Below are 24,735 nucleotides of genomic sequence, written 5' to 3'. Positions count from 1 at the left end.
CAACTAGCCCTAAGCATCTCCAAGAAATGATGTAGGGCATTTAGGATCAAATTTTAAAAGTCACTGGAGTGAGCTGGAAAGAGTGGCTGACATGTCATCTACCAACAGCAGGAAGTGACCTGCAGAGCGACCAGCAGGTAGTATTCACCTGTTTTCCGTCTCAGATCCACAACGCAAATGAACCCTTGCTACTTCAGAGGTTTTCAACAAATGCTTGCAGCAGTGATTCTAATACCTACTTTCTTTCCCAGAAGTCATGATTCTGAGGTCAGACCACAATCAACAGAGATTTCTGGAAAGGTATGAAATGCAAACTTATCTCATAATTTACAGGAAAGGGAACAGGAGGCTATTTTACCAGCAAGAACAGAGTCATTTCTTCAAAGTCAAAAAGAAATGGAAAAAAGGCAAATTTTAGGGAAGAGGAAGGGTGCCAGGTGAGACTGGATTGCATGAAGGTTTCCAAATTATTCCAGAATGTTTTGCGGGTTCCAATTTCTTTTTTCACAGTTGGATTGCTTGAAGGAAAATGTTGCATAAATTGGACTGTTTTATAATTAAATGGGACACAAATGAGATAATCTGGTCGTCAGAAAAAGATGACAACTTTGTGACAGTCCACTAGTTTAGAACTGGTTTTAAAAATACAACACCTTTACTGAGGTATAACTCACATAACTGTATAATCTATACATTTAAAGGTATAATCCAATGATTTTTAGTCCATTCAGAATTATGCAGCCATCACTACAATCAGTTTTAGAACATTCTCATCCCCTGTGTAACTAGTTGTGAACTAACTCGGGGGTTACAAACACATGTATCCTCAAGTATGCTGAATGAGCCCATCACCTGGCCTTTTCAAGAAACTCCCACTCCAGATTCTGCCATCTGTTCTGTGAGTATTATAAAACGTTTCATTCTTCACGTCAGGCCCGGCGCCAAGAACTATCCCTTCCAACAGAATTCATCAGAAAAATGTCCTAGGTCCAGTTTCTCCTTCCTCTTCACTAACGAGGGGAGGACAGCCGGGCTGTTGCTGGGGGCCTGGGGCTAAACACCTTCCTGGGAAGCAGGATCGAGGTCTCGGGCCCCACTTATGTGGCCAGGGTGGAAATTGATCACAAAGGGGAATTGTGTGTCCAGCCAAACTGGCAGCAGGTGTCACATGGACAGTAATGTTTTTATTCCTTGAGGATCTGGGCAGCCTGTGGGCCCAGGCATCAACGGCTCTCCAAAAGGACAGATCTGTTTTGCTCACCCCTGAGTCCACGGCGAACAATGTCTAGCATGTAAAGGGGTACTGAAGACTTGTTGGCTCCATCCATCCATCGATCCATGCATCGATCCATGCATCCATCCATCCACCCAATGCTTTCTAAGCAACACCTATATGCCTCCCGGTACATCTCCAGGAGCTGGGCATTTAGCAGTAAACAAAACAGTGTCTGCTGTCTTGGAGCTTACAGTTCAATAATGGGATGGGACGGGAATGGGGGGGGGTGGGGGGGCAGACAGTGAAGAAACAGAAGCTGTTGGGAGGGAATGAACGCGACGAAGAGAGTTAAGCAGGGCAGGGGGCGTCTGGAGGGCTGGGAGTTGGGCACAGGATGGTCAGGGAAGACCCCTCAGAGGTAGCGAGGTCTGAGAATGAGACAGAGGACAGAGCCAGGCAGGCACCTGGGACGACAGTGTTCTAAGCAGAGGCCAACCCAGTGCAGGTGCTACAAGGCAGAGGCCTCTGGCACAGTGGAGGCTCAGCTGAGGCCCCTGTGGCTGCCTTGGAGTGGCCAGGGGACAGTGGGAAGAGGCAAGGTCAGTCTTAGGAGCAGCAGAGGAAGCAGACTGTGTGGGACCTTGGGAGACACTGTGAGGAATGTGGCTTTCGTCCTGAGTAAAATGGGAGACAGTGACGGATTTAAGCAGAGGACACACATGATCTGACTTACACCTGAAAAGGATCTCTCTAGCTACGGTGCTGAGAATACCAAATTGGCCACGGAGAGAAGCAGCGCAACGGATTTTGAAGGCCAAGGTCAGGAGGCAGCAAACAACCTCCGGAAGGCCAAATCCCCAGATCAGGAAATGGGCCTGGTTTTATAAGTGAAGTGTGGCTGGAATGAGGCCCCGCCTGCTCATTTGCATATTGTCCTGCGAGGCTGGAGCCTCGTTCTGACAGACATCACACGCCCCCTTAGGAAAAGTCAGTGAACCCCTGGCCTAGGATATGGGGTGCAGTGGTGAGAGGGGACTGGATTGGGGCTGCACTTCCCGGACAGCGCTTGGGGCTGGGTGAGCTCTGGCCCTGGAATGGAGAAGTGGTTTGTTCTCCAGCTGCTCTACGTGAAGACATGTTTTTGTCCGCATTCTCCTTCCAGCTAAGTGTGGGTCATGGGATCCCGTGGGCAGCCCAGCCTGGGGCTGGCCCCTGGGGACAGCTATTTGCGGTCATCTAGTGGGCAGCCTTTAGACCCCTGCTTGAAGCCCATCAGTGCTTCCCTGGGTCCTCTGATGAAGTCCAGGACAGTCGACAGGCACAGGGGGTCACGCCTGCGTGGGCCTCATCTCCTGCCGCCTCCTGCCTGCATGGCTCAGGCTGCTTGCAGGACGCACGTGCACACCATGGTTTTTACAGCCTGGGTACTGCCGCCTGCCCGGGACGCCCCACATTTAACCTAGCCCATCCGTCAAGACCTCCCTCAGGAGCCCTCCTTGCCCTCCAGTTCTGGGAGGGCCAGCGCCCCTGTCCTGGGCTCCCACACCATCATGCATGACCAGACTGTAGCAAGAGTGGGTAAGGCGTCATCTTCCTCAGGACACTGTGAACTCCCTGAGGGCAGGGTCTGTCTAGAACCTTCCACTCCCCAGTCTTGGCAGAGCGTGGCGCAGGGCAGTGCTCATAAGGTCTCCCGAAAGTGGGACAAGTTTGAAGAATTGGCCTCTCCTGAAATTGGGCCCAGGGTATCGAATATATCCTGCTCCTATACCAGACCCCCTGTTTCCCCCAAACTCGCTAAGCGGCAGCTGCTTTGATGGAGAGAGCTCCTGACTGAGCACCCCGCAGCCTGCCAAGCTGTCAATCCATCTCTAGGTGACCACCGAGGCTGCTGGTCCATGGAGAAGGGACCTTGGTCATGCTGGGCCCCATGTCGTGCAAGCCCATGGTAGATGCTCGGTGAACATTTGAGGGTTAAAGGAATGACAACCAGGACACAGCATTTGACCCCAGTGGTCACCGAGAACCCTTTTGTAAAGCCACCTAAGAGGAATTTGTCTCCGATTGTGTTCTCAAGACTGGGTGGACATTTGAACGAGCCAGGGCGAGTCACCGAACACAGTGACCCTTGCCTCACTGTTTTAACTGGGCTGCACTGGGCATGGCCACTGGGGCTTCTCAGATGCTCTCCAAGGAGATTCTAGAAACACGTAGCCCGGGTGGAGGGCACAGGGGTAGGCTGGCTTGGGCCAGGGCCTCAGGTGGGGGAAGATCTTGCCTGGGCTGGGACTCCACGCTTCCACAAGGGCTATGCCTCTGCCCTGGGCATCGTGGGGGCGGTGCCTGTGCGCCTCTCCAGCTGAGTGTAGGGGTTCTAGTCGACTGACCTCCTGATCACCTAGTTGGCCACCCCACGGAAGCTGCGGAGGTACAGGACCGTGGAAGGACAAGCCCACGTGCCTGGAGGACCAAGGAGCTGAGCCAAAGGCTGTGCTGAGCTGAGGAGGCCCCAGGACCCCGGTGGTGGTGGGAGAATGAGGCCACTCTCTAGCCTGAGGCTGGAGGGATGCCCTGGGATGCTGGATAGTGCACTCGGCCCCCTTGGCTCCTCGGGCACGGCACCGCTGCCCCTCGTTTGGATGTGCTTCCTGACGGAGATTCAGGGACGTGCTTACTCTAAGATGGATGAAGTGAGGTGGAGAGTCAATCAACTGAGTGGTTTGCTGAGAAAGTGCCACATGCTGGGGACAGGAGACACTTTCAAGGCACAGATTTGAGCTTCTGGCTGTTTGCAGATTTGAGGTCAATAACTTAGAAGGAATTCTCCTCCAGTGGGCTTGTTAGTTATGGGGCTCTGAGCCGTCTGGCAGGCCCCTGAGCCATGTCAGTAATAACAAAGGATAGGGAATAAGAGTAAAAACGAGAACATAGAAAGTGAGGCTATGAGCTGGAGTCAGAGTCGGGCAGAGGTAGGATGGACATCCGTGCGGCTGACTCGCTGTGCAAGGCCAGGTGAGTTACTTACGCACCCTGAGCCTCAGAAAACCTCAAATGCAAACTGAACACGTGCCTACCTCTCCCCAGGAGGTTCTGAAGGTGAGATAATGAATCCGTGAACATGCGTGGAACAGACCCTGAAGCACAGAAGGTGGACCATTGATGGGGAGCAGGGGAGCCTGCCCCCCCCACTCTGTGGCTCAGTCCCTTCCTGACTCGGGGCCCCCGCACATGCTGTTCCTGCCTGGAACACCCTCTTACCTCCCCATCCAGTTTGTCCAATGAAACCTTCCACTGTCAACACGCACCACCTACTCAGGGAAGGCTTCCCCGATCCCCATGAGAGAAGGCCAGGTTCCCCGTTATCAACCAGTTATTTACTGGTAAGATTCTATGAATAACGCCTACTATTCTTATAAGACTGCAAGCTCCATGGGGCAGGGCCACACATGTCTTGTTTGCTCATGGTTGTCACCTCAAACCCAAGCACAGCGCCTGGCACACAGTGGATGCTTGACAAATGTTTGTAGAACAAAAGAATGAATGAAAAGGTGAACTCCACTGCTTTCCCCAAAACCCATCCAGCTTTGTGGCTTCACGAAGGCAAAGAGCTAAAGAAGTCCCCAGACTCACATCGCTGCAGGGCTTGACTATATTCTGCCAGCCCCAGAACTTTCCAGAAGGTTTCTAAATGTATCCTTGACCAGCAGACCTTAAATTTCTACTGCAGAGGCTTCTGCACTTGGCTGGTGCACCAGCATTTTCCATTGCAGGTCAGCACCTTATTATATACTTTTTAAAGAGTTCTGGCTGAGAGCCAGCCCGGGCTACAAAAAGTAGGAGAAAAAGCTGTTGATACATCACACCTATTGGGCAAATGTCAATTGGCTTGAGGAGCCCTAGACAACCACTTAGTGCTGCCAGCCAAACACAGGCATCTCAGGCCTGATTTATCAGCAAGCTCTGACAGGTGTGCTCAGAAAACCCTTCTTGGCCCAGTAGTGAAAACTGGAGGTCAGGAACCACGTGTGAGGGGATATCACGTGTGAGTTGAGATCACGGTGTCTCAGCTTCCAACTGTGACTCCTCCAGGGTGAGGCCAAGAATTTCTTCAGGTCCCCAAGCCCTGAGCAGACTGTGGGGTGAGATGGCTTTGGAGTGACCGACAACAGCACGTAGTCGCCGTGTGACTTAACCTCTGGGCCTCAGCTGCCTCACCTGTTAGGTGGGGGTGGTACAGGGCCTTCCCCTGCAGGCTGCTGTGACCCCTGAGTATGGAGACACCTAGCCTGAGGCTAGCAACATGGCGAGCCTCAAGAAACCCTCTTCAGTGCTGCCCGAGCCGCTGAGACATTTCAACCTCAGAACGGCTCAGCGGGGCACAGGTCCAAGCACATTACTGCTTCTTGGAGGTGCGAGCTGGCTGGTCACCTCGCCTCTCCAGCCTCAGTTTCTCCATCTCCCCCTCCTCGTGGTGTTACTGAGATCACGAGTGGGAAATGCTCTGCCAACCCTGAGGTGCTAGATGACATGCGGGGAGAGCACCATCCTCAAGGGCAGATCTGTCACAACCTGGCAAGCTGTACCCAAACCCATCACCGACCATGCTAGCTAAGGGTGTACCCCCGCCCGCCTCGCTCCCGGCTCCTGGGTGGACCCCAACGGCCCCCGCACCGCTGTCTCCAATCCACTTCCCACCCAGCTGCCACACAAGCGCAGACAGACACGAATCAGGCGCAGCCCTCCCCGGAGCGCTCAGTATGAAATCCACACGCCCTCCCCAGGCCGGCCCCCACCCACCTCGGCCACCTGCTCCCCTACCCCCGCACCTTACTTCCTGCGTTCCAGTGCATGGGTCCTGTAGGCAACACCTCTGTGGTGACTGCCCCCATGATCTCTAGCACAACGGTCACCCCATTTCTATGTGTGCCTCCATACGTGGCCATCAGCCGCAGGAGGTGCTGGAAGAGTGCACGCCGCCTACGGGGGCTCCTTCTTTAGTGGCTCTATCAGGGCAGCTGCCCGGAGGTGCCCTTGCCTGGCAGAGCCTGAGGGCACGGAGGAGATTACATGCAAGCTCCCTGTGGAGCGGCCTGGAGGAGCAGGGCCAGCTGCCCTGGAGGGGAGTGGGGCGGGCTGCTCGAGCCCTCTGGCTCCCCCCCGCCCCTCAACAAGCAGCTGTGGAGATATTGGGACAGCGTGAGGCACCCACAGGGCTGAGCTGCCCCAGTGAGGCAGGTCCTATCATCAGTCCCATTTGACAGAAGAGGAGACTGAGGCTCAGGGGCCTTACAGAACCTCCTGATATCACACAGCTGTTGATGGGCAGGTACCGAGTTAAACCCAGATGGGCTGCCTCCAGGATGTGTGCCCCTGACTTCCTTGTGGCAAGGGCTCCCTGGCAGGGACGTGGCAGGTTTGAACAGCATGGTGGCACACACTGGTGCCCAAATGTTGGTATCCTTTAAGTGGCTTGAGGCCAGGAGCTTCCTGTGGGTGTCCCAGCTGGCATGGAGGGCCCCTCTGCTGACCCAGTGGGGCCAGGAGTCAGTACAGGGTGGTTTCTGCATTTGCTCTCTGCTCAGGGTGGAGTGAAGAGATCAGAGAGGGGACGATGAGCGGGCCGCAGCCTCCCCCAGGCCCGGGCACTATTACAGGGCGCTAGGATGCTGCTCTGAGTGGGTGGACATCTCCCTTGGGCATCGGGCAGGAAATCTGGCACACACACACAAAACGTTTTAACAAAACACCTAAGATTTTATAAATGTCAACTATTTCAGAACGTTCTCTAGTTTACTAAGAGTTGGTGGGGGGAGGTTTAGAGGAGGCTCATTCCATCACATTGACAGGGACCTGCTCGATTCAAGAAGCTGGAGGGTGCATGGGACCCAGCATCTGAGGCCCAACTGTAGCTGATGAAGTCAACACGCTCAGAAAGCCACAACAAAGGGCAGCTTTACCCCAGAAGCACCACGGAGGCTTCAAGTCAACTTAGCAGGAAAGACACTGAGCAGGAGATAATCTCTTTCTCAGGAAGCAGGTAGAAGCATTAGAAAGAGCAGGAGTCTGAAACCAGGCTCAGTCTCTCTGGGATATGGGGCAAGTGACTCTGCTTTTGACTTTTGCTTGCCCATCTGCAAAAGTGGGATTAGTCACAAGACAGTTTTCACATATTTACCTCCTGATTTTCTGTAAAGCAACTGGCCTAGTGCCTAGCACATAGCTGGCATTCAAAAAAAGGGACTTTTATCCTGGGGCCTCAAAAAAAAACCTGTGACTCTAGAAGTACGTACCACACATACCACGCACCTGAATTTTTATCAACTCACAAATATTTTGGGAGGAGTCACTGCAAAGCACAGTCTGAACTTAGTATTTCACACAGTTAAAGTGTCTACTCTCAAATCATGTTGTAAGGATGAAGCTTTCAAGGACTTGAGTTCACAGCAGGCAGAGATGGGGACAGAGTAAAACAATTCATCAGCCCCAATTTGATGGGCTTTGGAATGTTTTTGTGATTACTCTGGGGCTTAAAGGAAGCAGGCTGCTTAAGTGTGAAAGATGTCACAAAACAGCCATTCCCGTTATGCTGGGATAATATTGACTTCTGGCCCTTTGGGGATTTGAGATGTTAAAAACAAAACAAAACTCTGTGTGTGTGTTTTTGGAGAAAAGCACACTTATACAAAATGCCATGGCTGGACAGCCACAAATAAAGGAAGCTGTATTTCAGTCATGGGATGCTGGCTACAGACAGAAAAGTATCCCAGAGAGCTGGACCCTCAGCAGGGGTGCCAGGAGGTAGGGGCAGACCCCACTGGTGGCTCCGTCCTGCCACCACACTCTGTCTGCGACGACAAGCCATGGGTGCGCCGGCCCTTGGAGACCCCTGCCAGCCCCTGGGAACTTTTCCAATCATCACAGCTTCTGAAGGCCTCCTGGATAGAAAAACATCCACAAGTAATGAGGATTTTCCTGGGTCAGAAGTTGGGATCATCAAAATGCCCTTGTTAAATACACAGAGAACATTCCGAGAGAAACTGAGATGCCTTGATATTTTGCCTGAAACTAGCCCTGTGGCCCTCCACCCACCCACTTCGCTGGTCCCCAAATCCTGTTCGTTCGACGGCCTAGATATTTCTGGACTCGCTTCATGTTTCTTACCCCAGGGAAATCCTTGTGCAAGGGGCCAGGGAGGCGCTCCTATTTGTTAAAGACAAAAAATTGGCCACAACCTAAACATCCATCAATGGGAGATTGGCTAAATAAACAACAGTTTGCCCACATGGCAGACTGCTCCGCAGCAGTCAAAAATGAATGAGGGCACTCTTATGAACTCACATAAAACAAATGCAAGACATACTGCTGAGTGAAAATAGCATTCATTTAGGTTAAAAAAAAAAAGACAATAAAATACTATAGTACAAGTATAGTATGTAAATGCCCTGAAAAGGTATCAAAGGATATATACCAAGCTGAGGAAGAGGGTACCTCTGTGGAGACTTGTTCTCATCCATAAGATGGGCACAGCCTCAAACTGCACCGGTGGTGAGCGCCAAGGGAGGGGCTGAGTGTGCTCCGCTCCTTTCTGGCACCCCCGTCTCCCCTGCCCTTCCAGCTCCAGTCAATCAAACCCCAAGCCTCCCGACTCATCACTCCTCTTCCTTAGTCCCTTCCTTACTGCTTCCAGGGTAAAAGTACAACCCTTCAGCAGGCCCGGAAGCCCTTCGCCTAGCTTTCCAGGCCGTGTCTAATCACGTCTCACGGCTGTGACCTCAAATGTTACCTGCTCCCTCAAGCCTTCGCACGTGTTATCCCCACCATGCCCGCCTCTCTGCTCTGCACGACCTGTTTGTAAGTCCTTCTCCCTGATCTGGTCCTCTTTATATGTAGCTCTGCACAGCATTTATTTACTTCACGAGAGTCCTCAGAAAGATCCTCCCTTTCCCGACCCTAGTTAGTGTATGCATCATGTAACTTCCTTGGAATTTTTTAAGTCCTTAAAAAAAAAAAAAAAAAAAGCCAGTTCTTCCCTCACCTGCCCCCCCGCCCCCAATTCCTTCTCTCCTGGTGGTCTCCTACCCTGGCCCCTAGGAGCTGCCATGCTTTGAGGGGGCCGTCTAGGGCACAGAGGAGAGGGCATGTGGAAGGCCCAATGACTTAGGCCTCTGTGAACCTGTGAGTGCTATTTTTGGGCCCCGTCCCCGCCTTCTGTTTTGGTTCTTCTCCTGCTTTGCAGGTCCTCGTGAATTAACAACTCTCCTTCCAGCCGTCTGCACACTAAGCAATGCCACTTACTTGGCATCTCATCCTCTTAGATCTCAAGGTGGGCACTATGACTGATTCTTGGGAAGTGGTAAAGTGGTTCTCAAACCCTGTTCCAGGGGGAACCCTGGGGTTCCTCGAGCTAGTCAGGAGATATTTTAGGGCAAAAAAAAAAAAAAATCAAAGTGGTCTTTTTCCAATTCAAAGATAAAATTAAGGGCTAGAATTTTCTCAGTTTCTGAGTTTTATCCCACAAACGAGGCTTCGATCCTTAGCATTTGTAATCACTTGTCTGCTAATGATAACTTGCAGTTAATAAAACAAATGACTCAGCAGCAAAAAAAGAAACATCAGTAGGAAAAGGCTTGGAAAGTTTCTTCAAATAACTTTATGGACTTTGCCTTTAGACGCAGAGACTTGCATCCACAGAATACGGTCACATTCTCTGCTGGTTTCTGTGCTCCTGGAACGGGAGACAGCGATAGTTTCCAGGGTTCCTGAAGCACACCTGATCCTCAGGTGTTCTGCCACCGGATAATCTTCAGGACTGAAGACACAGGGGTTCGTGGAGTGGGAAGCCGACGGGCCAGGTGCTCCCCTTCTCCAAGCTCCGGTTTCCTGGTCAGCACACTGAGGAAAGGCGCCAGCCCCCCAGGGCTGTTGCAAGGCTCAGTGGGAACTGCCTGGCTCAGGCAGGCGTGGAGTCAACGATGGCAGCCAGTGTCAGGGGTGCACGGGTATGTGCTGGGGCCAGGGCTGCAGGGGACATGTCTCTGTTCGTCTCTGGCCCTGGCTCTCCCTCTAGAGCTGTGGGACCTCAGGCAAATCATGTGACCAGAAATCTCATGGCCCTTCTGCAGGGGAAAGGAAATTCTGCCCCAGTGTTTTATCAGCACCTGATAAAAGCCCTTCTGAAATGAGCAAATCTGTACAACTGCGGGGTTTTTTTTTTTGTTGTTGTTGTTATTTACAGCAGGAGGGGCCCCTGGATTATTAACTTTGTGCAAACTGATTTAACGTGTAGAAAGGGAACTTATCATTTGGGGTCAGCCTTGACTAATAACGACCATAAAAAATACTGAGATAACCTTTACAGCACGCTGCACATGGGGAGGCAATCGTTCCAGGCACTTTCGTGAATTAACTCATTTTATGCTCAGGGGAGCTTAATGAGGTAGGTGACATTTCCATCCTCACTTTTTTTTCCTTTTTAATTATGGTAAAATACACATAACATAAAATCTACCACCTTAAATATTATTTAGCACACAGTTCAGTCGTGTTAAGTACATTCACAGTGCTGTGTATCATCCCCATTTCTTATATGAATAAACAGGCCCAGAGGGGTGACTAACTGGCCCAAGGCCACGTAACGAGGATGAGGTGGAGCTAGGACTTGAACCTGACTGTCTGCTCCAGGGCTGTGCTAAGCCGCCTCCTTCGCTGACTCTCACCTGGGCAAGCACTGCTGCTGAGAAAAGAAACCCCACAAAGGATGAACAGAAAGAACAATGGGGCAGGACACCGGACAGTCTATCCTTTCTATCTTTTCTTGGTACTTTTCCATCTTTCCAATTGTTCTGCAATAAATGTACTTCACTTATACTAAGAAGTCCGGAGTCGAGAAGTGACAGGAGCTGCGTTCTGGGGGCGGGGACAGGCATGCACACGAGTAGCTGTGCCGCTTGCTCTGGAACACGCCTGCCTGTCCTGTGCTTCCAGCGAGGCTGCCCCGTGAGGGCCTGCCCGAGCCCACAGAACAATCCACGGTGTAGCCAAGGTCAAATGGCAGCATGAAGCTGGGGTTTTGGTCTCTTCCCACATCCACTGCCTGGGCTCCCAAGCTTTTCTCTGCCGGCAACCCACTCCCTGATGCACTGTCATTGCCAGAAGGCTCCAGGACACCCAGCTGCTTCAGCGTCTGAAGTGGGTAGTGACCTCGACAAGTGAAGCAACACTCAATTCTTCGGAACTCTTTTCTCCTCCCAGCCTCTGCGCCCCCAGAAAAGCCTGTCTGGAGCATGATGGCTGGCTCTGCCTACTGAGCGCTCATTTCACAAGAGGGCTCCTCAGACAAGTGCTGGTGTGTCTACTGGGAAAGCGTCTGTGTGGGGGGCACGTTCCAGGGGGAAACACTGTGGGCCCTGGTTTGGGAACATGGTTCCTTCCGAGGCCTGTGTGCTCCCAGCCTGACAGTATCCTCAGGCTCTCTCTTCACAGCTGCCCTGGGGACACCGAGAAGAAGTCTGGCAAGCAGGAACCCCATGGACTCAGGTCAGCCACTTGAAGACTGATCTCTTAGACACAATTGCCAGACAGCTTTGAAAGAAGCACAAATCCTGCTACTTTTGCTCAGGCAGGATTCTGAAATCTCGTTTCTGCTTTTTGTTCGTGAAAGACCAGGAACAAATTTGTACGAGGATGGCCTTTGAGTGACCCTGACCCCTAGCCTGGTTTGGAAGCGGCGGCTCTGGGAGAAGAGTGTCTTTCTGCATCACAGCTTGGCAGGTTTGTCCCTGATCCAGTGGAGGCGGGCTTGGAGCGGGAGGACTCGGGAGCAGGTGTGTCACACAGAAGACAGGGATGGGGAGCGCTCTGCCTGGGCCAGGGCCACCCAAGAGTCCCCTCTCTCCTGAGGTTCTGTCCTACCAACCTCTCACGTGGCAGAGCCCTCAGGTGGAGCTGCTAAGCCATCACCAAGCCAGCCTTGAAGCAAGTGGTCTTCAGAGGCAGGAAGTGGAGGTAGGGATCTCGGCCACCCGTGAGAGCTTTGTGGGCTTGGTCTGAGCCTCAGTTTCCTATCTGTACAGCAGAGCAAGTGATACTCGCTTCCAGAGTTGTGCGGAGGATAGAATTAATGTATACAAAGTGCCTGGCACAGTTCATTCTTCCGGTCAAACTGTACCCCACACTTCCAGAAATAGATGACTTTTCTGTCCGAAACATGCTGAGGGTTGGAGCCAGCAATGTGATTTTGCCCGATACCACTGAGGCCTCAGGTGGGGAGAAGTCACTTCGGGAGCATCAAAACTGAGTCAGGAATGAAAGGGACTGGCGGTGGTGGCTCAGGGTGTGACCTGGGCAGGCCTGTGTTCAAAGCCTTGCTGTGGACGGTATCGGGTGCGTGTGACCTTGGGTGGGTGGCTTCCTCGTATGTAGAAGAGGAAAATGGTAAAAACTTCCTTCTGAGGCAGATCAAATGAGAACCCTGCATAAAGTGCTTAGCAGCTCTATATATTTTGCTTTAAATAAAAAAAACAAAGGCCATGGGGTCAGATTCAAGTTTCTGTAACTCACCAACCCAGTGGCCCGAGGCTCTGACCAGGGAGCTGGTGGCTGGGAGGGGTTAACATGGGACTAGGGAGACTGGAGGGGGGAGGGGAGGCCTCTCCTTCCCATGTGACTCCAGAAAGGATATTTCTTCCCCTTGGGCGAGCTGGTAGGAGAGAGCTGGCTCCAGTTTTATAATCAGAAACAAGAAAAATGACAGGCCTAAAAAATTAGTTTCTGGGGCTTCCCTGGTGACGCAGTGGTTGAGAGTCTGCCTGCCGATGCAGGGGACACGGGTTCTTGCCCCGGTCCGGGAAGATCCCACATGCTGCGGAGCAGCTGGGCCCGTGAGCCATGGCCGCTGAGCCTGCGCATCCAGAGCCTGTGCTCCGCAACGGGAGAGGCCACAACAGTGAGAGGCCCGCGTACCGCAGGGGGAAAAAAAAAAAATTAGTTTCTGGAGAACACTGCCATGAGATGACATTAGCACCTAGTATGTTCTCCCCAGGGGAGAAGTCAGAACTGAGGTCTATGAATTAAACATTGATTTTTTTCCTCCCTTTCTTCTTTTTTTTTTTTTTTCAGGATGTCAGTCGAGGCTTTGTGGCCAGCTGGGCTGGCTCCCGCGCACTGTAATCTTGCATTCTTCCTCAGTTACTCAGCTGCCAAAGGCTGGCTCTGGAACTGCACTGCCTTTCCACAGAACTATTTAGTGTTCTGGGTCAATGACTGATAAAGCCGCTTTGTTTGCCTTTGACAAAGATCACACCTATGGAAAGCACAGCACTCACCCTCGTGCTCAGTGATTCCGATGTTTGCCCAGAGACAGATGGCGCCCTGAATCCAGTGGGATAAGAAGCGAGGGAAGCTGACTCTCCCACTGGCACCCCGAGCCCCTACCGCCTGGGGCCGGAGCCAGAGCCAGGTGCGAGCGAGGCAAGTCACAGTCTGCTGGGAACAATTCACCCGTCCGAGCCTCCAGCTACCAATCCACGTCCCCACCCGCCTTCGACAGTCACTGAGCACCTGCTCACTCATGAAGTGTCAGCCATCGAGGGCAGGACGAACAGGGCCCCGGAACGTTCTATCCTAGCGCAGGGCAGTGATGCAGACGAGAAGACAAGTGGGCAACTTCAGTGAAAGGTGAGGGCTCTGAAGACTGTGGGAGAGCAGCTCCTCAAAAAGTTAAATTCCTATTCGAGCCAGCAATTCTACTCCTAGGTAGATGGCCCAAAAGGCTGAACACTGCTGTTCAAACAAAAACTCATACACACACACTCGTAGCAGCACTATTCACATTGGCTAAAAGGTGGAGACAACCCCCATGGCCACCAACAGGTGTAAGAATGGATAAATCAAAGGAGGTCTATCCACACAATGGGCTGTTGTTCGGCCATGAAAGGGGATGAAGATCTGACATATGCCATAATGTGGGTGAACCTCCAAAACATCATGCTAAGTTAAAGAAGCCAGAAACAAAAGGTCACACATTGTAGGGTTTGTATGAAATATCCAGAAGAGACAAATCCAGAGACAGAGGGGGTGAGTGAGTGCCAGAAGCCTGGGGGGAGAGGGGATGGGGAGTGACGGCTTAGTGGGTACAGGGTTGATTGGGGCTGAGGAAAATGTTTTGGAACTAGTAGAGGGGATGGTGGCACAAGGCTGTTAAGGTACTAAATGCCACTGAGTTGTATACTGTCAAATGGTTAATTTCACGCTGTATGAATTCCACCTCAATTGAAAAACTAAAACCCAGCTGCTGCACAGAGGGGGACTGGGGTGGGTGGGGGTGGGTGGGGCCCCTGGGGAGGCCTCCGAAGAGGAATGTGAGCAGAGCCCTGAACGCTGAGAAGGCACCAGCCTCACAGAGGGTTTCAGGCTCCAGCCACAGGGCAGCGCGAGGACAGAGGTCCTGAATAGGACGCGTCTGGCCCTCGCGAGGTGCAGACAGAAAGCCAATGGGGCTGAAATGCTGGGTTGTTTTATTATCTGCAAAGAGAGCCCAGGACAGAGAAGAGAGAGGAGCTGATTGTGGAAAGGGGGCAGGGGCCAGACTGCAACAGGACTACCCTGAACAGGGTAGAGGGCAGTGAAAGAGGCAGACCGTCCTTTCCCTGGAGCTAAAAGGCTGGTGGGGGGCAGCTGATTGTCCTCAGCTGGGGAAGGGTCACTTTTTTAAAACATGTCACTGAGCCCTCGTAAGGGCCAGTGGGTGTCAACCTGCTTGGCTGTCCCACTCCAATCCCCGTAACACGCTGGGTTCTAAGAGCCCTTCTGTTTGGGTAAGAATTAGGAAGGGCCTGGGTAGGACCCGAGCCAGAGGGACGGTGGTGTTCTGTCACCAGCCCTCCCACCCCCAGGTGAACGCCTGTGAGCAGCCTCTGGGCCAGAAGGAGCCCAGAAGCGGTCAGGAAGGCCAGAGCCCCGGCCCGTGGACTGGAGCCCACTGCCCTCTGATGCCCAGGGTTACTTCCAGAAATAGCCTCTGCTCTGGGGTCTGCTGGTCCACAGGTGTTCATGGGAAGACTGCACTGTGAGCTAGTTTTCAACACCCTGCCCTGCCTTGGCAGATTCTGGCAATCAGCTGTCACCGTGGGTCAGTGGTACGAATCCTCGAGGGCACCAACCATGGAGCACCGCACCTCAAAGCTGGACTCTAGACCCGGCTGCGCCTGCCCGCCAGACATGCCAGTCACTGCTGACCCCTCCCTCCCCGGCCATGCGCACGCCGGCCTCTGCCCTCATGGAGCTGAACATTCTATGGGGGCGAGAGCCATAAACATAAAGCCGGCCGATAAACAGAATTTGTGGTTTCTTTCCAAGCCAAATGGAAGAAGAAAAATATACCAAAGTGGCTAGTCGCCTATTAGTCCTGATTTATATTCTACTTTAATATCTCTTCCAAGGAAATGAAAGGTATATTTTCATCAAATATAATCATGTATAGCTTGGAAAGGGGGAGACAAATGGCTCTGTGACAATTACTTGGACCTGCAGATAAACTTGGAAGATGTGTCACAGTAGAGCTGCCTCTTCCCGCAATCTCCCAGAGGCAGGTGGCCAGCACTGTTTCTTCCCCTGTGAACTGTTCCCAGGCAGGAGCAAGGATCCCATCCGGCCTGGGATGTTGCAACAGTGTGGCCTATGGCAAGGGACACAGAGCAATACCCAGATGGCGGCTATGGGTGCCACAGCATCGGAGCCCAACCTGGGCCGGGCTTCTGATGACCCCTCCAGCAAACTCTGAGTAAGGTGAGCTCGGTGAAACTGACGTGCAACCAACCCAAGTCTTATCACCCGGGTGCCCGGGACGAACATCTCACTCACTTTGGTGACAGGAGTTAAGTCGAGGAATGCTGCTGAAGATCTGGGGGCTGCCGTTCCCTCGTGTTCCCTTGTCAAAGTGCCACAGCCTAAACTACCCAACGTCTGGGGCCCCTGTGGGAACTGCTCCTCTCCCTGGTGTCCGCACAGGGAGAAGGCATCTGACGGGATCTGCTCTGAGGCTGTGTGGAGAATAAGAACAAAGCCTCACTCCTTACTCAGTGAAGACTGAATGAAGGTACCGTGCTAGGCGCTGCAGTACAGCAGTGAAGGGGACACTCCAGGTCCCCGTGGAAGTGACCCTCTCCGTGGGGGAGGAAGGGACACAAATATGTCAGCTAGGTACGGAGCCCCAGGGCCACGGAGAACATAAACCAGGCCAATGTGATGCAGTGGGGCTAGGGGTGGGGGTGGGGATCAGGAAAGGCCTCTCTGAGCAGGTGGCATGCAGACTGAAGCCTGAGGGATTGGCAGGAAGTAGCCACACACAGATCTAGGAAAGAACATTCAATGCAAAGGCCCTGGGGCAGGAGAGAGCACAGTGAGTTAGGGTAGTGGTTCTCAAAGCATGGTCTGGGGAACCCTGGGGGGTGTCCCAGGCTCAGAACTTCCATAAAAATAATGTCGGCATTTTCCTTTTACACTCATTCTCCCAGGAGTACACAGAGGAGTTTTCCAGAGTCCACGCTCTCACAACAGGTTGAAAGCAGAAGCAGATACGAGAATTCAGCTGTCTTCTATTAAGCCAGATATTAAAGAGACTTGCAAAAATATAAAAATTAACTTTTTTTGTTTTGGAAAACAGTTATTGTTCATAAAGAACTATGTTATTTATGTTTACATAGGATGGGTTACTATTATTTTCTAAACGAATAATTAAATATTTAAAGTATTTCTCAGTTTTAATTTCTAATACTTGAAATATCAATAAACATAATCCACACAAAGTGAAGCTCTGTGAATTCCTCAATACCTTTCAAAGAGTATGAAGGGTGCTGGGACTTCCCTGGCAGTCCAGTGGTTAGGACTCCGAGCTTCCATTGCAGGGGGCGTGGGTTCGATCCCTGGTGGGAGAATTAAGATCCCACATGCCGTGCGGCCAAAAAAAAAAAAAAAAAAAAAATTGAAGAAGAAGGAAGCCTGAGGCCAAAAGCTTGAGAAGCGCTGACTTGGAGGAGCAGCAGGGGTGGTACAGCTGGCACAGGAACAGCACGAAGGTGGGGGGCTGCGTCTGAGAGGCCGGCTGGGGCCCATCCCACAACGATCACACTAGGTCAGAGCGAAAGACATGGATTTTGTTTCGGGAGCAACGGGAAGCTTACTGGAGGGCTACAGGCAGGGGCATGATGTGATCTGACTTATGTTCTAGAAAGATGCCTCTGGCTGCATGGAAGGGAGGGAACGAGGCTGGAAGCCAGGGAATGCCTCTGATGCCGCTGCCACGATCTAGGAAGAAATGCTGGTGGCGGGGGAAGACGGTGGGGTGTGTTCTGGAGGCAGAGCAGCCCTGTGGGTGTGGGAGAGCAAAGGGAAAACGAAGGATGACCTCAAGATGCTGGGCATCTGCGGGGCCAAATCTGAGCTAGCAGGTGGCGAGGAGCGGGGCGGGCGGGTTCCCTTCCCTCTCTCGAGTCACGCTAAGGCTCACTCTTCAGGTCACATCTCTGGCCCAGGCGAGGACAGGGGGGCAGCGAGGCCTCTTCACCCAAGGCCCCAGAGCAGCCGCCCTCGGGGGCACAGCTGAGAGAATGTCTCCACCGCCAGGGGCTGTTGGGGGAGAGATACTGCCAAGGGGTGGATGCCTGCGGCGTTCAGGCGCCGCCTTTGACTTCCACAGTCCCAAGTGGCCCAGCGTCACGTATCCCGACCCTGGGACCAGCAAGAAGACACTGGGCATTCCAGCTGTGCCCCCCCGCCCATCCCCCCGCCCGTGAGGCAGCAGGCCCGGGCCACTGTCGGCACGGCGACACCCCCAGCACTGGATAACCTCGCTCTTCCCCTGGAGCCCAGGCAGGACGGGAGAAGTAAGTAATTGCAAAGCCTTCTGCAAACAGAGGGGTGGCTGTGCAGAGGCCGATGAACGTGACATCCGGCTCTGTTTATTAATTTACACTTGCCTTGTTCCAAAGATGGGGGAGCGGAAACAAGGACCAAGCTTTTCTCCTTAACCCATTAGTTCCTGAGCTCAGAGAAGCCCTGATGACCCTAAAGAACTGATTTCTTAAGTAATATAATCTTAAATGTCAATTATATTTCAATTTAAAAAATTACAAAGCGGTGCTTATACAAATGTTATAATAAAATTACAACTGTGTGTTTAAAAAAAAAAAAAAAAAAAGGAAGAAAGAAATGATTTCTTACCAGGCCAGTGTGTATTTAGTTAACCTAGACTCATGGTCATCATTTATATTTACTTAGCAACCATCTCTACAGGGCAGAAAGCAACCTGGAGAATTTTTAACAAAGAAGCCTCCAGACCCCCGAGCAGGCAGAATCATCTCATATTGCATGGCTGAAAACAGAGGCAGGGCTACAATCAGCCTTGTAGCCTAAGACTGGATTTAAGAATGAAAGCAGTTGCAGGCAGTGGGTGGCAGCGTGAACTGGCGCACTTTTTCCAGAGTGCATTTTGGGACTACATATATTAAGATGAAAAAACCTCCCCTTCGGCTTGGCAGATCCACCACTGGGAATTTATCCCATAGACACGTGAGATTTGCACACTTACACAAAGATACCCCGAGGAGGTTCACTTTGACAATGGAAGAGCAAGACACTGGAAACAACTCAAATGTCCATCAATCCAAAATGTTATAAAAGACTTTTTTGTTCCGTCCATATGATAAAATACCACACAACAGTGAATGAGCGTTAGGTCAATTTACATGTGCTTACACGTAACACTGACTTGTCAATAAGTGAAAACAGCAAGATGTAGAATCACACATATGGTATAACCCCGGGTGTAAAAACAGACAAGCAAAACATTTCTGGAAGGAAATGCAAGAAACTGTTAACCATGCTTACTTCTGGGGCCAAGTAGTCTTATTTTTCATTTTATCATGTCCTGTTTGGGTTTAAAGAAATCATATGCTTATAGTATATACTATATTTCTGAAATGAATTAATCAAATCAAAGAATGAAATCAGAATGAATCATGGGGTGGAGGGGAAACAGGGATCCTGGTTTGGGTCAGGTTCTTTTCACTGGATTTTGTTCTTAAATGGGTAAGTGCTTTTGAAAACATTTTGCCACATTCGCAATTGAGGTTCGAAGCCCTAACTGCGGAGAAGTGAAGTTGCAGGGGACAGCTTGGCCAGTTTTCTGAAGTTTTGTAACCAAGAGCAAGGTTCTCTTTTGAGGGGTTGGGATGCATATGGATTTACTTAAAGCAGACATGTCAGAACAGGAAGGGGGAGCCTGCCGGCCCTTCTGGAGAACCAGTACTTTCAGCTTCACCAGGCGACCCTGAACTTTCTATTCATGCTTCTCTTCTGGAGAGGCGGGGAGGAAAGTTAGAGATGCGCTTTGGGGAAAGTGGGAAGAGAGGCTCCCAGAAAGAACAGAGTGGCAGCCGCCCGGGGGCAGCGGGACCTTCTTCTGAAGTCTCACTTCTTCAGGGGCTTAAACAGGAACTGCACACACTAGCTCTTTCTAGTCATCCTACATGGAGGAAATGACTCTCCCACTACCTTGTTACTAATAATCTAAAGTATTTCCAAGAAATTTTTAGTCTTAATTCTGAGAAGTTCTTCCACACCCTCAAACAAATCTCTGGAAAACCAAACCCCGGCGGCAGAACACCAAAGAGAAAGCCAAGATTTCTTTCTGGGGCTTGTGTTTAATCTTGTGCTGCACTTTGATAAGTTCTAAGAAATGGGGTTTCTGAGAGGGGAAGGAAAGCCTACGCAGGCTCAAGACAGAGAAGGTCCTGGAACCACCCCTCTCCCGCTCCCTGGAGGGGACAGGAGGTGGCACAGGGTGGGGGCCGGCTTACCTGGCACCTTGTCCACCGACGCGAACACAGAGCGCTGTACCGTGGGGTCGCTGCTGCCCCGGCGGCACTGGTCGTAGAAGCGGAAAGGCAGGTGCTGGGTGGAGGACGAGCTGAGACCAAACCCCAGGACTTCAGTTGTCGGCTGGATCGGGAGGTCCAGGAGGGCTACGTTCAAACAAACCCGTGGTTCAAGCTCAGCACGTGCGTGGGATGGGAATGTAGGTGATGAGACTTTGGTTAGCACGGCTGTAGCAGGTGTGGCCACAGCCCTGCCAGGCACATCCCTCGGACAATGCCAAGCAGGCAGCCAGCAGCCTCGAGCTGGGGAGACCAGCGTGACACCAAGGGTCCCGCCTGAGGCTCATAACACAAGCAGTGCCTAGAAAGTGGTTCAGAGATGAATGCCAGGCCCATCTTCACCTCGGATTCTTGGCTTCCATACACAAAAGACCCTACCAAGGCTTAACCCTGGGTACAGTTTCAGACCCCAAAGCAAACGGGGCCAATTCTGCTGTGAAAGTTCATAAATCTATGCGTGTGGGGAAGAGTGTGTGAGAGAGAACTTACACACACGTGTGTCTGTGTACTTATGAGTGTGTGTGTCTCTGTTGCTGTCCTCTCTTGCATGCAGAACTCTCACGATACAGCAATTTGGAGGGGCTTTTTAAAATCAATTTGAGAAATACCCAAGGCGTTAGTTCTAACAGCCACTTTACGGCATAATTCTCAATTTTCAAATGAAATATTTAGCCTTCATGCCAGCTGTGAGAAATTGCTTTACATTAAAAAAACAAACAAACAAACAATCAACCCTCTGGAAATAAATCTTAAGAGAAAGGACTGAATGATTTAAGTCACTTTGCACATTACAAAATGCTTCTGTAATGATTTTGGAGGCCAAGTTTCAGCTAAGTGAGAACTAAGATGAGGACTATATGGGATGCAGGCCTGCGCAAATCAATGGGGCACGTGCAGGAAATGACTGAGTTCACAATATCCAGAAACCCTGCCCTCCAAGTGTTTCTTTTTAGGTGACTCCTCGAGAACGCTCCCCTTCTCTCCCAGTGGACTGGAAAGCCTCCCAGTGACCACACCAGAATGACCATTGGTGCTTGAGCTGAAAGGCACTGGTTTCTTGTGAAAGGCTGTTGGTGATTTTAGGAGTTGATAGAACGCCTTTTCCCCGAGGAGGACGCTGTGCCTTCCACCCTGATGAAGGGAATGCCCTCGTTTCAGTGCCTTCACTTCTAAGAAAGCTGGGGCCTTCCTGACACTGGGCGGTGTAGGGCCGCCTCACAGATTCACCACAGTCCCTGTGCAATGTGAAACGACACTTCCGAATCCACTGCCTGCGTGGCTGTGGGCAAGTCACTAAGCCTCAGTTTACTCTTCTGTAAAATGGGGAGAACAGGCCCTACTCATCTCAAGGGTTGTTTTAAGGGTCAGAGGTGGCAGAGGAACGTTGAAAAGCTTTGCAGGCATACACTAGAGAACGTCCGTGTGCAGGAGGGAGAACCGTCGTCCCACACTGACAGCTGCCTCTTGCCTGGGAGGGAGGGCTTGCCTCTTCCAAGCAGCCCTAGACTTGTAGAAATCAAACACTCAGGGTTCTCCATTCTCTCACCAAAACACAACTCATTCCTGAACCATATGTTTCCTCTTCTAGAGGAGTCATAGGGGTTCTCAAGGTCAACGTGAGAGCCATGCTGACGGCCTGCGGCAGCTGCTGCCCCACTGCCGAAAGGACACCCGCCGGGGCTGCACTCACCAGCTATTCTCTGCATCTTCATGCGTCTCGCCTGGATGCGGCCCTTGGCCAGGCGCTGCTTGGCGATGATGCAGCGGATGTGGTCCGAGAAGACAAAGGTGGCCTGCAGGATGGGGAAGGGCTTGGAATGGGGGCTGGATGCAGGCTTGTGGATGGTGATATTCAGGGCGCGGCTGTCGTCCTCCACGCCAGTCACCTGCATGTCCTGCGGGGGGAGGAGGCCAAAGAAAGGGTGTCTGTTAGGTTCAGGGGGAAGGTAGCTGCTCGGAAGCTGTGGATTCACGTCTTATCTAGAATGAGGTCCCCCAGATTGAACTTTGCTTTTGCTCTGGAGGAGACCATCTGAGACTCCCCCAAGTCTGAGAGAGTCAAGGATAGGCACAAACCAGGCCAGGCCTGGCGGGAAGCGAGGGGTGGGAAGCACAGAGAGCTCAAGAAGCTGATGCTGGCTGTGGTGGCCTGTTCCATCCCCGCGAGGACTTGAGGCAGCTAGTAAACACACGGGACACCAGCCTCTTCATGGGGCCTCAGGGAGCCCAACAAACTTCAACAATTCTTGCTTCGGGGAACTAGAGATAACAAACCCAAGTTCCTAGTCCTTTCCAGTGTGATCTCCTCCAGCGTAACAATTCCTTCCTTGCTTCTCTTAAGAAGGGGGCATCCTTAGCTCCCATTTTTGTGTCTCTGACGAATTCTTGGCCCCTAAAGGAAATAGCTACTCCGAGAAAGGAATAGGGGAGGACCACTTAGCAGACGTTTGAAGAAAGTTACACTTGAAAGGTAGAGGAGAACTCACGTACAGCAAGTATCCTCAGGACAAATCCAATCTAAAACATCAGATTGGATTCTGTGCAAAGAATTTGCTTCCCACTAAGTAAGGTTTGAGATAAAAGCAGGAGACAGGAGACAGACATGAAAGTCAGAAAGGTGGGGAAAATGTTGAAAAGGCTCATGAAGCAAGACAGGTACCGTTCACCGGCATTCAATCTGGCACAAAATGTTGCAGTGGGAATTAGATGAGATATTACGCTTTTAAGACGGAGAGAGAGGCTGGCACGTAATAATGGCCTGATGAATAGAAGCTACTGGAAGACAACCAAAAGAAAAGGTTTATGTGGCTTTCATTGTCTGAGGGACGACGTGTTAATCCTTTGAGGGGTAAAAACACTTTCCTGACACTAAATTCTAAAGGAAATTGATCATAAACCTAGATAAATAAGAAGCACTAAGTCACCTAATGGACAGTCTCATACGTGGAAGTCTTTTTCTAAATGAGAGTTTCTTCAGATAGCTGCTTCTCACACCACCTTCTGTAAAAGACCTTTTTTAAATGGAAAGATCTTGAAAAAGAGGAGGCTGGGAAATGGTTGCAACAGCATCCTCAAACACGTGGGTGGTCCTCTTGGGGAGTGGGTTGCCCTGGAGAGGTGGATGTGGGTCGCCCCGGCAAGGCCTTGCCAGCAACCAGGACTGCCCAGCAAGGAAACAGACTCAGCGCAGGGCAACTCAGGGCCCAGGGGTCTGGTGGGGGTGATGGTGGGGGAGGGCGTGAGCTGGAGGCTGTTTTCAACTCATTTGGTTCCACGCTTCGTTCGACCAACTAGCTGGCATTAGTCACCCATCATTTAGACAAACATTAAGAAAACCCATGCTCCAGCTTGACGTTTGGCAGTTTAGAGCCCAGGCCTGCTGGAGAGGTGGAGGACACAGGAATGTCCATAAGTCACCAGTGGCAGCAATCATTCTAGAGAGCAAATAGGCACAGCCCAACTTCTTGGTGTCTGCCTTAGGGAAACGGTGGCCCAAGTGCACAAGGAAGTCAGGACAGTTCTGTTCACGGCAGCACTGTCTGTAAAGGTAAAAAGCTGGAAGCAGCCACAGGGTGCTGGCTAACTCTGCCTTGGTGTGTAGTCAGGCAGCAGTTAAAAGAACACCAGTAAGCCTGCAGAGACTAACACAGTCAGTTCTCCAAAACATTCGTTGAGTGAAAAAAGCAAAGTTTACAATACATTCAATGTGACAGTATAAAAAATACACACACCCCATTCCAACTATATGTTGTACAATTTTTAAAAACAGTACATGTAGTTATAGTCATACACATATTCGGCAAAGCACCGTATCTGATAACGGACGAGAGGCGTCAGAATTGGGTTTTGGTCAAAGGGGACTTGGCTCTTATCTGTGAGGTATTCTAACTTTTGTCAATGATAATCTGTTCACGTGGCCCTTACGTCATTAGAACTTGACCGTAAAGATGACACTTTTGTGGGTGTTTGTACAGCCAACCGAGAAGAGCTTCCGGAGCTCTCGGCCATCGTACCTGCAGAAGGCCTGCGAACTTGACCACTCCCCAGCCCAGCCTGGACACGTCAGGCTCCACCAAACTCATCTGGTAAATGTCGACAGCCAGGAACCGCTGGAGCATGCCGCCATCCTTGGTGATCACCGTGCATGCGATCAGGTCGCTGTTGTCTGTGGTAGAGGGGGACAGAGAGCATAGTGAGGTGCAGTCCGCTGCCCAGCTTGATGGACACACTCCAGCTGACCTGTGTTCTGCTGGGCAGTGCAGCTTGGCACCAGAGCCTGGGCTGGAAGTCACACACACCTGGGTCTGAGTCCCTCCTCCAAGTCATGCTGGGCAACTTACTGTACCTCTCTGGGCTTCAGATTCCTCATCTGAAAAGTGGGGATCATGCCCCTCCCACTCAAAGCACTGTTTGTGAGGACTAACTCAGAGAAAGTACATAAAGCATCAGTACAATGTTAGCTGTGGATTAGGCACTGCCCCTGTAGCTAAAAAAATACCCAACAAATCCGGAATCCCAGTAACATTTCAGTGCTTCCCTGCAGGCATTGGTGGTTTACACCTGTGATGGTGTTCACCTAGATTAAGT

The 24,735-nt window shown here is 51.4% G+C and overlaps 1 protein-coding gene across 2 annotated transcripts in view; it reads right to left on the bottom strand.

The window, feature by feature from the left end:
• CLEC16A (C-type lectin domain containing 16A) overlaps nucleotides 1-24,735 on the bottom strand; it is a gene marked incomplete at both ends in the record, with an annotated part of 206,270 nt that overhangs the window by 28,820 nt on the left and 152,715 nt on the right. For both annotated transcript variants that reach the window (XM_079719268.1, XM_079719269.1), the window contains 3 exons: nucleotides 20,071-20,235; nucleotides 21,839-22,043; nucleotides 24,162-24,313. In XM_079719268.1, coding sequence (XP_079575394.1) covers nucleotides 20,071-20,235; nucleotides 21,839-22,043; nucleotides 24,162-24,313 — 522 coding nt within the window. The remainder of the gene's footprint in view (nucleotides 1-20,070; nucleotides 20,236-21,838; nucleotides 22,044-24,161; nucleotides 24,314-24,735) is intronic.

Source organism: Hyperoodon ampullatus (genome assembly GCF_949752795.1).
Source record: "Hyperoodon ampullatus genome assembly, chromosome: 14".
In the NCBI taxonomy this organism is placed as follows: domain Eukaryota; kingdom Metazoa; phylum Chordata; class Mammalia; order Artiodactyla; family Ziphiidae; genus Hyperoodon; species Hyperoodon ampullatus.
This window is presented reverse-complemented; position numbering and strand designations above follow the sequence as displayed.